Below are 13,735 nucleotides of genomic sequence, written 5' to 3'. Positions count from 1 at the left end.
GATAGTTAGCCGTAAAATTTGCCTCATAAGATTTATAGAAGTTTTGCCAGTCTAACTGCCTAAAACTTTCCTGCATGGCATCATAAATATATGTAGGTACCTATATTTAATTTTCGGATTCAACGTTGCTTTTACTGCAAATGTTCTTATTTTTAGATTTTGGTGTAAACATTTACATTTTACACATTTGTACAACATTCTTTCATGTTAGTGCTCTTTTTTTGAATGTCTTAAATGTTGTGTTCACGCACGCACACAAGCATCCACTTGCACACTCATTTACGCACATACCGTCAGACACACACACACCCAGAATGCTCCATACAGACCAACCTAATTTATTATTATTTTTAGCCTGAATAAATGATTATTATAATATGATTCCTTAGGTTATTTTGGACTTAGGTACCAATGCATAAGTTTCAAAAACATGTTAAAACACGTTATTACAGCGAGTTTACTATACCTTGATGAATTTCTTAATGACAAGGTTGCTTGAAAGCATCCGGCTTCGCTTTCATATCTCACGATAGAAAAATGAAAGTTATAAAGTAAATCGATGATATTGGAAAAAATTTGGAAAATCCAAAAGTGCACGACTCATAATGCTCATTTAATTATCAAATATTGAAAAAAAACAAATTTAAAACAGCTGTACTAGGAAAGTGATGCACAGGCGCCCCAAGTGGAATAAATTTTTCTTTCGCATCATGAGTCGTGCAAAAGCATCTGTCGAGTTTCATGCCGGCTTTTTCTCGCCAGAATCTGCCTTCCCAACCGGTGGTAGAGTCGCCTGTATAATATGTATAAACAGACAGACTTGACGTTTCAAAAGTGCTTACCTATACTAGACCTAGGTACTTGAAATAAATGAATTTCTATTTAAATAAGTGACTACATTGAAGGTCGGGGTTTCTTTTTAATTTTTTTCTAATCAAACTCGCATATTTTTTTAATATGTAAATTTATTTGTATAAATTGTATCGGCAGCCACACGTCGTCGATGAGAAGACATTGAAAGACTTCTGGGAAACGTAGCACTTACGTAAAAAAAGTTTAATTTTCCTATAAGTTTATCTCATAGTGGCTTTCAGGAGTAAAGGGATTTGTTACTATACCTAAGCGGGCACCAATCACGAGTAACGATAGCCTGTGAGAATGATTCTAAACGGCTTTTTGGCTCTGGACGGTTGTATGTAATTTGTATAGGCGACTACCGGCTTTTAGTACATTATGTGATGGGATGAGTCGTTTCTGTATCTACCTACCCTAAAAAAAAGACTTATCCTTAAGCAGCTTTGTTGAGAGTTTCGCGTTGAAGCTACTGCGTCCACCGAATGACTCCAACTTCCAGGTACTTCGGCTTTATGTTTAGCGGCCAAGCGAGTGGTCTCATAAGTTGGGATTCCCGGGTTCGATTAAGCGTTCTGGCACGATGCCGCGTAGAAACCAATTACGGACATGGGTTTATATAAATGTCACAACCCGAACAGATCAGACTGCATCATCACTTACCACCAGGTGAGATTACTTACAATAGGTAACATGTAGTAAAAAAAAAACTTCGCAGGGAATAGAAAGCGTGTTTTTAACTTGTAGAATACCGAAACACAGGCAACTTTGGTGCTCAAAACTTTGAAGTCTTACTGACTATTGTCTCGTCACTGGTGAGTCTCCTATCACGGCAATCCACCGAATCCAAAGCATCAAGCTGATACTTATCAGAGCCATCCCCATAAATGGCTGCTGCTTTCTATTTGAATTAAAAAAAAGGTTATAAACATTGTAACCATATTTGTAGCCGGCGTTTAGGCTGAGCTGTTAGTGTATATAATTAGTCGTCACTATATATACGTTGCTATATGTATGTTGTATTTTCATGAAATATGAAAGCTACATCCTTACCATATTTGGAGCCCGCGTTAAAGCTGAGCTGTTAGGGTCCATTTATTTGACGTTACCGTTTTAACACTCGAAAACGACTCCACGACAACTCATAAACCAAGCGTAGGTACCCTAAGTAATATTTGCATGCTCACAAACAGTCTTATTCAAGATACTAAAAAGTCAGTGTACCTACTACTTACTACTTTTACTCGTTTTAGACTTTTAGAATAGCAAATTCTGTAATGCTGTATTTAACTTACCAAGAACACTGACTGGAAGATAAATTGAACTCCGACGTTACAGAAGATCTACAGTAGACATTCACCTTGAAGGAGCAAACGTACAAATCTTTAAATAAGGCTACAATATTTTTCACGGACCGCAATACGCGCACGCATATATGACAAGATTTCAATTCAAGCAGTTTCACGTTAAGTGTATATCCCAATTGTCATAGGTCTATTCCTGCACCCTGGTGTTTTAGTATGTTGTAATATTCAAAGATAATTCCACTTAATAATTTAGTGTTGGAAAGGCGGTGGAATTACTACATTAAAAAATTATAGCAAAAAACATCATTGTACCCCGGTTGCCCATTACAAATAATATATTCTTGTAACTAATTCATGAGTTGAAGGTGGAATTATAACATTAATAGGTAGATGTTTGGTGGATGTAGATTAGTGATCAACAGGAATTGGCTTCACCATCATTCCCCTATAATTAAGAAGGAATACCTACCCTAAAGATCACACAATTCTTTGTATTATTTTTTCATATTCAAATGTTCTAATTAATTAAAAATAAATATTTGTTAATCAAACTACTCATTACATTTTGATAAATAAGACTCATTATTATTGTCTTTATAAGTCTCATATTTTCCAATTCCTCATAATTTCTTGTAGCTAGAAAGATTAAAAAAAAATAGGTGTTATTATTTTAAAGCCAGCGCTATTGCCCGTTTTACAGTTGCAAACATTACCTGAACTCTCAGGGTAGGTTCCACCAATCAAAACAATGTGAAATGACGTATCTGCCATATTTCAATAATCGGGATTGGTTTAACTTACGGGTAGATAATTTGTAGTATTTATTTTAAATAAAAAATAAACATTACGCATGGTAAATACAATTAGAAAACAAAAATAAACAACATAATAATACATCAAAACAGTTAATATTATTAATATTTATAAATAGCATAAGTTAACATATGAAGCTATGTCGGTATAAACTTTATTCATTTTAAATTTAAAGGCACTTTCCTCAATGTCTTACATTAATCTTACGTCACTTGCCATGGTAGACATGTTTAAACATAATAAACGACTGTTATGTCAGTTAACAACAACTTTGAAGTAAATGAAAATAAAACAATTAATTATAACTATTATAACATTATCTAGGTATTTTACACATCAATCATGGCAAATGATCCATATAAAAATCTTATATTTATTCCTAAGAATCAATTTATTTTACCCTTTTACAAAATAATACATACCTATCTTTACATTTTTCGTGAATCGAAATTAATGACGTTTAAAACCATTCTAAAACAGTAATGTGTATAAAGATTCTTTTATAAATACAATTAATCAGCATAATTGAGAATTAATTTAGATGATATGCAACGTCAGCTTCCGTTCACAAATACATAATATATTATGTACAAAATAATTGAAACTTTTAAAATACACTATACATAGGTTCTAGTCTATCTATACATAATGTACACATCATTTCCGTCATATTAAACTTTTTTAATGGGCTGAAAAATGGTACTTTACTAAATCTGTACATTGCAAAATAATTATTGCACAAATATCTAAACATTAACTTTGGCTTATCCATTAAAATACCGTGAAGTATTGTGAATACATTACTAAGCAACCTACGACACTTGTTTTATACAATTAGATTCGGTAAAATCTATCACCTTTTTCCTCATCACAGAATGAGATAAATGTTTAATTTAATTAGTGAATGTCTTTACATTCCAAAATCACACGCCAGTTGAAAAAAAACAGCTTGCAATGCTTTAAAAATAAAATGTTAGTTTTGGAGCCAGGCTATTAATAAATGGCACTAGTCATGTTAAAGGGGCTGGATAGAACTTTATTAACTATTAGTTAGCCACCATATAAGACCAAAAAGTACAAACCAGATCCATAAATTTTTTGGTGGCTTTATCCGTTTCAGGGTCCCATATGTTCGTCCATACTATGACAGACCCACAGGTCTTTTGTTCAAAAGCTATGAAAATTGTACACTTGTGAATAAAGATAGATAGGTATTAAAATATTACATCCAGTTTTTTTTAATAAGTAAAACGTGATCTGGTTTGCGTTGTGAGAAATAGTTAATCGGAGGGTTTTCAATAGTTCCGTCATTAGCGAAACGAAAAAACTCCGACCTTGTAACCATTGCTTTATGGAAAAAAAAAAAAACTAATATTAGAGTATAATACGAAATTCAACGACTAACGTGGATCTGTGTGTGATTGAAGTTGCTCTGGCTTTGTAGAAACAAAGTATAGACACAGAGCAAAAGACAATAAAAAAAAAAAAAAAAGTTTATGGCTCTGTTCACATGAACCACTACTATATCATTTGTCTAAATCCCACTAAATCAGTTATTTCTTATTTCATTCACATGCCACAAAAAATTTGCATATAAAACTATTAAGAATATGTAAAATTATAGATACATTCAATCAATAAATGAATATAAAAATAACTGACTTTGTTAACTGTACATAAAATATGTCCAATTCTTAAATTATTAGTTATGAAGTCAGTGTTTTTATTTATAAGGCTAGCCGCGCACTAGGCAACCTGACTGCGGCAACCATTTCATTGTTTGCCGGCAAATTGGAACTTCCTGAGCAATAGGCGGTCAAGAATGTCTGTCCCATGTTTGCGCAGGCTAATGAAAATGTAATTAGTCTTTGCGCACTTCTTAAATCAGATATAAATATTACGCGCTATGAAAGAATGACAGGTCGCGCCATGGCGTCAGCTGTCTGTTTAATAGTGCGGCTACATACAGTGAGCGGCCAACCTAAATACTTTCTCTTACTAACAACATTCTCTTAGTTACGATTCTTCTATATTTGTGTAATTAGTTCTCATCTGTTGTAAATAAAATTAAATATTTTGAATGGTAACATATTCTCTTCTGGACATTTTTCCATTTCGATAATTGTATACGTGTAGGCATTAGAACTATGACTAAGTGCTGATAATGGCGGAGAATCTTTACTAGAGTAAAAAAGTAAATAAAAGTATATTAACGTTTTCTCCCAAAGATTCATTTAGAATCAGCTCCTATTATATTCATAAACATTTCAGTAGTCCACCTCGGCACTCAACCTGGACACAACCGAGTACTCTGTACACAGTAAAGTATTTCTTTAGCGTGCCTCTAAGCTCTTACCGGCAGGGCAGCGGCACACCTGGTTAGCCGGCTGGATCTCATTCTGTTTTTTGCTGACAATACAGTTCTTTGAGAGATTTTAGTTCATCTATAAGAGCTTTGTTTTGGTTTTCTAACACTGCAACTCTATTTTCCAAACATTTGATGTATTCTTTCTTCTTTCGTCGACATTCTCTGGCTGCTTCTCGATTTTTAAGTAGTCTTAACTCACGTTTCCGTGTTTGATCTTCTAGAATTGGCCCTGTAATTATAGTAGGATTTGCTCGTTTCGTCTAAGGGTACGGGTCATCTTTTAATGATCCGGTAAAATGTAAAACGTTTGTAATAAATATAGTTACCCGGTACGTAGAACTGTCCATCTTGATTGGCGTACTGTACTATGGCACCGCCGCCACCCGTCCCCGACACCGCCAGCGTGTGCAATCCGCTTTCAGTCTGCAGCGCTCCGGCTGGAATCACTGTCAATACATAACGATTTTACTAATTTCTCAAGACCTTAGTGTAAATTCATATGTAAACTAACATCACATCGACGTTAATCTAGAATTTTCTATGGAGGACGAAACTTCTTTTGAGTACTCAATACGACAGATTAACTTCTTACTAGTTAAAGAGTTACTTAATATTTCCGAGTTATAAGAATAAATAAGTGAAGTATTATATAATGTAGATGGATAGATATTCTTTGTTGTCATAATTTTCAATTATGATACTCTGCATTAGCGAATAACGTTCAACAGATGTACAACGAGTTTTGTTCTAATTAATCTGTACACAATTCTAAGTTAAACAGCTGACAGTTCTAAAAGTATCTTATGCTTTTGACATCGAAACAGAGTGTAAAGAGTATTAGATTTGTCAGTTTGGATAGATTTGATTATATTTGTTTGTTTTTGTCTGCCCCTATAATATAAGTATTCATATTGCAGAGTTGTTACCTATGTCATATAAAACTGACGTTTCATAATAATGCCGTTTAAAGTGTAGATTTATGATATAACGTGGAGAGAACGAGCCGCGCTCCGAACGAGATACGGAGCCGGCGAAGCCTCGTTTCAAGCACGGACGCCACACGGTGTAGCATAAACTACTTCTTGTTATATTTTCGTGATGTTTAGGATCCGCATCACGTACTGGCGGTGCGGCTCATTCCCGCCACGGTCTAGCATAAATCATCCTGTAACTGGCAATTCAATACCAGGGCCCCACACTGGTAAAAGAATGTTTATATCCTGTAACTGCAGTAGCCTACGTCAACAGCCGATTAGATTAACAGAACCTCAAAAAATGCTCTCCCAGAATCGAACGTTAACTACTATCAACATACAACAAGTATAATTGTTGTAGTGTCGACGAAAATAGCGTCAAAGTGATACGTAACGTCAACATAGGCTTACATTAATTATGTCTAATGATATAAAACATTAATAGAATAACGATGTATTTGATGTAATTTGATATAAAGATTGTGCTCGTAATTATATTAGAATTGTCTATCCATTAAAAATAATGTTGCTTATATATTTTGGATAGTGGAACAATGAAGATGAATGAAAATTATGAATTATAGAATTATAACAAAAAGTGCCATCCTAATATAACAAAATGGAAGAGTTAAGTGATTACCGCCGCCCATGTACATCTATACCAAGTATCAGACGGATCTGTTGTATATCCGCTCCTTGATTAACCCTGTTTTGAAACATAATGTAAACATCGCAGATGGATTTACAATTTCCAGGAGCCGAATGAGCTTCTAGGACGGAATACCAGACAGTGGGGGTAACATTTGTTTCTGCATCGGTACGATTAGAGAATACGGATGGAGGAGTTCGTTTAAACAACTCTACACATTCCCCTTTATAATATAGGAGGCACATAGAAAGCTGGAAGCCCTACGCACTGGGCACCGAATGGCAAAAATTTACATCCAGTCCCTTTGAATTATCGGACTGCGGTTTGGGAATTTAAGGGGAAGATTGTGACCCAATAAATGGCAGACCCTAGAAGGTAGCCTGCGGTCTTCCGCGCGCGTCTCTTTGAAAGGGGCCAGCATCTGGCAGGCTACCTACGATGATGGCGCCCACCATACACTGATGGGTCAAAACCGTGGCGAGAGTACGGTGATTACGCAAGCAATACGTCATATTCTTTTTACTATAGGTTAATTAAGGGACACAAAGAGTTTTAAAAGCCCACAGTATGTGAGCCGCATAACAACTCCATTTGCCACAACCTGATGGAATGCGTCAGGCATTTTCTCTATATAAAGAGGGAGCTGAGGATAAATTACTTTATAAACCGATTGAGCACCCTAAGATTTTCTATTGCGTTAAATATATCGATTAATGTTATAGAGTTAAATATATAACATCAGTCATAATGCTACTTATACCACCGCGAGGTAGTAAGTTTTATCAATCAAATATTTTGATACAAAAACAATGAAATCGGTTCCATTATTTCCGTTTGAATTCTTACTCTGCTGCTATACTAGTATTGGATAAAATTATTAAATCTGGTATAAAAATAGTCTTTTATAAAATTGCACGAGTATACTAATTGGCTGTTTAACTAATAAGATTAGTGTTCATTTGCATTATAAATGTATGCAGAAAGGAAATACAGCCTCACTTTTTGAAGACGGTTAAAAAGTCAACATTCAGAATATGTTGAAACTGGTTTGTAGCTATAAAAATACATAATATATTTTTCTTCGTCGTATTATTCACAGTAGGTAGGAACACTCACACAAACATGACGTCACCTCGCGCTTATTTAGCATTCGGTTACGTCATCCGGCCACACAAAGAATAAAGTTTAACAGTAATTATGTATAAGGTAAATTTGACTATGCAAATAGACTTTCCTTCGTTTTAATATTAATAAAGCGTATCATATCTTATAACCAACTAATTTTGAGATTAATAAATAGGTGTGTCAGATACTGATCTTCCTAGCTTATTAATGTTGCTCTGCTGAGGCGCAGGCCTCCCCTCTGCTAAGAGATAGTGTTTAGAGAACAGACCCAATGCGAGTTGGCGAGTTGGGTTGATTAGGGTTGCCAACTTTCTTTTAACGAGAAATAGGGAGTATATCTGGTTTAAACAATTACTTGAGAACATTTTAGTTTTTGGAAAGGTTATCTTTGGTGCACTTTGCGGCACCTAACGAATATTCATTTTTATATAAATCTTTATGTTCTCTTGATTAATGGCTTTTAGAAACGACAGAGTTGGGTTTGGGGATACCGACATATTAACATTAAAAATTTTGGGTTATGACAATGGGTGTGTATGGCTGTTATTAGTACAACAAAAATTGTGCGAAAAAAGTTTTTCAGCGTACTCTTTTATTGTTACGTTTATAAAGTACATCACATAAAATAAGATTACAATACTCCATTCTAGAGTATGGTTGGCATCCCTACTGGTACTGTCATTATATAATTATTATGACTCGAGTAAATATGTAGTGCAGACGGATTTTTGAAGCCAGACTTTGGAAACTATCACTTAAGCGTTGATCCCAGAGATTAGATAGATGGATACGCGTAGCACGCGCCGAAAGTGCCGCGGACGCTACTAATCTTCCTCGAATTTGCCATGTGAGCACGCGTGTTTTTGTAAATTAAATCTTAGTAACTTCTATATCCAAAACATATTCTAACACCTTACACGCTACATTCTCTATGTGCTTATTTACCCAGTATTTTTATTCACTAACTGAGTTATGTGTTTCTTGGTATATAACAATCTAATATTTAATTCGATCCAACATGCGTTGCGTCGCGTTGGACTGTGGTGGTGAAGACCGGAAATACCGGAGAACCTATTGATAGTTCCCGATCCACGACACAGACCACGATAAAATACCGTACCGTAAAAATATCATCTTATAGAGATGTTTCAGAAAATGCAGATAGTGAAGTGGTGATGAAGACGGCATCCATTAATAACGTGAGGTGTTCGGAGGACGAGAGCGAGGTCTAGGCTTATCTAGCGGAGAGGCGGAGATAGATCTCAATGAATATGATGCAATTTTTTTTCACAATATTGTGCTAAATCTTACACAATGATATTTATCGCGGTTATGCGGACGCCATAAAGGCAAAGTAGAAAATAATTAATAAAAAGATGTATTTTTAATAATATATCCGATCAAGTTAAGTGTTTTCAATAAAAAATAAGCATTTAAATAAACTCACGTGAGAGTTAGAGGAGTGGAGGGTGGAAATCTTACATCTCTCCAAAATGGAATGGGGGTCAAAAAAAGAGCAAAATTTACCTCATGTAATTATTGGACGCCCTTTAGACATTTGTTATTAACGATGAAAATTCTCAAATATAGATAATGTGACTGTAACTATTGAAACAGGTTAGTGACACAATGGTGTCAGCCCTGATGTACATAAATCTCTGAACTGAAAGAATTTGACAGGCCTAAAAATATTGTTATCCATTTCTACAGGCAAAATAGTAAAAAGGACAAAACTATTTATAGACCTGACAATTTAGGTAAGTTTAGAGATTTATGTACAATAGAATTTGCACCATTAGTGTCAATTCTATTGTACACAAATATCTATCTATACTAAATTAAATTGATAATTAAAATAAGTGCCTTTTTTGTCACTATGTTCTTAGTGGAAAAATAGCACTATATTTAGCCCTGTCAATTTAGTTTAGAAATTTGTGTACAACCGAACTGGCACCAATATGTTGTACACAAAACAAAGTGTCAGCTGTGGCACATTCAACTAACCTGGCGCAAAGGATAAAGGCGACAGCGACACTTCACTTTCCAATCCTTTAGTTCCCATGCGATTTTCTGTAATTTTTATCAGGACTATGAACGATTCAAAACTATCATCCTTATCATCCACTGCTTATAATGTCCCATGGTTGGGCACAGTCTGTGGATTTAGAACTTAGATACTCACCCTGCTCCAATGCACTTCCAAAACTATACTTTGTCTATGAAATATGGAATACTGGGCCTTGCCCAGACATTCATTTTCATTTTCCTTATTGTTAAAAATTCAGGATAAATTTATTCCCAAGGTTATATGCATGGAGTAGGATGAAAGCTACCTATATCCAAAATTTGCCAAGATAAGTCAGCATGAATGGCGGAATATTACCTAACTTAATATATTACCTATTCTGGGATAAAATCCTATGCCCAACTCCAGGATGCAAGCTGTATACATGCTAAATTTAATTTGTAGTGCAGTACTTGAACTGTACCAGTCAACAAATATACAAACAGAGACACCTTCGCAGTTATACTTTGTTGAACATACATATAAATTTACATTATGTGCAAGGCAATCATTTACTGTCATGCAATTTAATTTTTTTTAAATGCATTTAGTTATTACCGTTAAATTTTAAAATATTTGGTGAGAATTAGATATGTAATTAATTACACTGGTAATCCCTAATATGGAATATTTTAACTGCATAATTTCAACTGTGCCATGTCACAATAACTTGGGGATTCAAATAGCTGAAGAAACTATTTCTTCAGCTATGTGAATCATATCTCCTGTTAGTCCCCTAGATTCAGCTTTACTTTTCATTCAAATCCATTCAGCAAATTTAAACATCTCCAACATTTCATTATATTACTGATACTACAAATAACTTTTACTATTATTTCTAGATTAAAGGCACATTCTTTATACCATTATTAGATCCTAGTGTCGATTCAAATATGTACCACTTTAATGCTAATCAAAGTAAAGCAAATGTTTAAATAAAATTCCCAAGTTTATTATGAATTTCAATGAAAACATATTGAAATGCATAATAATGAATACATATTTATTCGGATTTAAAGTCAGTGTATCTTATTATATTATTAAGTTATCTAATTTACATACCAGCAATCTCTGCACCACCAAGATCATTCAGAATTTTTCTATATGAAGGGCGACGAGTTAACATCTCTCTATATTTTCTTTTGGGGCTTTCATCATCACTACTATCGTCACTAGATTGCCCTTGTGCACTTAATATGGTGTTTGGTTCAGGTTTTATCTATAAAAATAATTAACAGTTATAAATACCACTTTCAAACTATTTGCTACTATTATCTGAGTGGCAAAATCTCTATGTTTCTGTAATAATGTCAAATACCCAATCAATTATAGCATGATAAGACAGTTACTATATTTAAAGCAAAAAATAATGGTTAAAAATAATTTTATCATTTTGACTTGTTTAACCAAATGAAAAGCTCAGAAAAATACAATGAAATCTTTAGTTTGGATATAATGTCTTATCAAAAGCAATAAAAATATCAACCAGCTAAGTGAAAGGGTTCCATAACAAGGTGTAATATGAAACACTACATTATTTACTCCAAAAATATATTTATTGTATCAAGATCCCTCTGTAATTTTAAATTTTGTTTTTGTTTTAGCAACAATAGGAATTATACATACAATGTAAAAATAGCAACTCTTTACCTATGACAGTATATTTTAAATAGACTGCTGGCAAAAATAAGGAAGGACAGATAAAATGGTCATTGCGTATTTACATATAATTAAGGGGCTAAGTAATCTTCATTTTAAAGGGGCAAGTTCCAATATAGCAAGTGTATAGTTTATATAACTTTTAATATTGGTAATTTCTTTATTACAATTTATAGGAACAATGAATAAATAGAAATAACAAGTCTTAAAGTAATGCAACCTTTTTTACAATGTTCCCACTGGAAAAGGACAGCATTATTTTCAAAGCTGGCAATTTGGTTAGGTTTTGTGGGCTGTGTAAAACAAGTTTACTACAACTTGTTGTATTTATTACTTATAAAACTATTTTTAATTCAGTGTATTATGATGCATTGAATTCTTATTATCCTCTGTATGCTATGTATTCTTGAATAATAATTAAGAATTAATAAGGAAAACCACATAATTTATCTGGATATTCCTATCCAGATAAATTATGTAGTTTTGATTACTTTTTTTATTCTTTGTAGCACTAGCATCAAGATATAAAATGAGTCACTAATTTACTTGTTGCAAATCAAACTTTAAACAAATTTCCAAATTTAACTGTGTTAGTACAAGTGTAGTATCTATTTATAATAAAAAAAATCAAACCTGTAATGTTTGTAAAGTTCCCTGGGTAGTGTGTATAACAGAGCTTGGTTTAGTGACCAATATAACATTTCCTTTTGGTAATTGCACTGGTTGAATATTTGATGCTGTTTGAATAACTGACTGCTGATTAGGTTGTATAACTGATTGCACCTGTAAACAAAACATTGGTGATAAACAAATTAACTTTTTCAGTCAAAACATAGTTATTAGAAGTTAAATAGTTTGAGGTTCCTATAAAAGCTATCTAAATGGACCAACATAAATAATAAACACTTAATCTGTATCGCAGTTTATCGAAAGCTCGTAATGTGTAATCAAAATAAACACCTGTGCTGATGGCGCTTGTGTTGGCAACGTGAGTTGCACGATGCTGGTGACGACGACGTGCGGTGCGCTGGCCGAGGACCCCGCGCTCGACAGAGGATCCGCGACGCCTGCTGCGCCAGACGTGCCGTTCTCCTCGACCATTCCGTCCATGCCCACTTTGCTTACCTAAAAGATTCAAGGTCACCATTCTGTGTATTCCTTGAGCTTCTGGCACACTTTGTTAAATTATTCGTTCATATTAACATCAACTTTGAATACAGATATATTTGATACCAAGACATTCTAAAAGGGAATCATCGCGTCATAGCAAGGAAATTTTCCTATTGCGTCTATTAGCTCATACGCAACATATTTTTCCCACTTTGGAATCCTATAGATTTCATATGATAAAATAGTAACGTATACAATATCCATAAATGAGAACCCAAATGTAAGCGACCGTGACAGACCGCAAGATGTCTTCAGTACGAGCACTCACCAGTTACGTATTCCTCGTCACCGTATATGCTGCGTCCGGAGTGGGCGAACGGGACGGTACGTAGTAGCCACGTCAACTGCGAGAAGACTCGTCACTGGCGGAGACCTATGATCTTGTATGCGTCATAACAATATGGCCGAAAGGCGAAAATTGTGAGACGCATGCGCTTTAATTTCTCATAAGTCAAAACTCTATGTCTATGGAGGATATGACAGTGACAACGGGAAGTAGAAAAGACAAAATAAAATAGACACCACAGAGAATAAATATTGTGCTGTGTGTGTGTGTCCTCATTGTTTTCGAGTGTGAATGAGGTTCTGTCGTGAACTAGAGTACTATAATTAAGATACATACCATTCTCTTCCTATCTAATCTCAAAATCCGTGATAAAATAAAGCGGGTCATAAACGTTCAATTATTTCGTTTCAAACAATTTTATTAAATTATCACGATCTGAAGAGCGATGCAGTTTTTCTATATGAGAA

General features: G+C 34.3%; 1 protein-coding gene across 5 annotated transcripts; it reads right to left on the bottom strand.

Annotated features, from left to right (window-relative positions):
- Positions 1–3,048: 3,048 nt before the first annotated feature.
- On the bottom strand, positions 3,049–13,397 carry LOC120624818 (cyclic AMP response element-binding protein B). 5 transcript variants are annotated; one of them, XM_039891573.1, is made up of 7 exons: positions 13,251–13,397; positions 12,773–12,937; positions 12,446–12,595; positions 11,216–11,372; positions 10,093–10,158; positions 5,667–5,786; positions 3,049–5,569 (listed from the first exon to the last, which is right to left on the bottom strand). In XM_039891573.1, the coding sequence occupies exons 2-7, from the start codon at positions 12,920–12,922 to the stop codon at positions 5,367–5,369; spliced, it is 846 nt and encodes a 281-aa protein (XP_039747507.1). In that variant the 5' UTR covers positions 12,923–12,937; positions 13,251–13,397; the 3' UTR covers positions 3,049–5,366. The 5 variants fall into 5 exon arrangements, with proteins under 5 accessions (XP_039747507.1, XP_039747509.1, XP_039747510.1 ...); XM_039891575.1 differs by having other exon boundaries at positions 3,049–5,557; XM_039891576.1 differs by lacking the exon at positions 10,093–10,158.
- Positions 13,398–13,735: the final 338 nt, after the last annotated feature.

Source organism: Pararge aegeria, chromosome 6, assembly GCF_905163445.1.
Source record: "Pararge aegeria chromosome 6, ilParAegt1.1, whole genome shotgun sequence".
NCBI lineage: Eukaryota > Metazoa > Arthropoda > Insecta > Lepidoptera > Nymphalidae > Pararge > Pararge aegeria.
The sequence above is the reverse complement of the archived record's forward strand: the minus strand, read 5'-3'. Positions and strand labels throughout refer to the sequence as shown.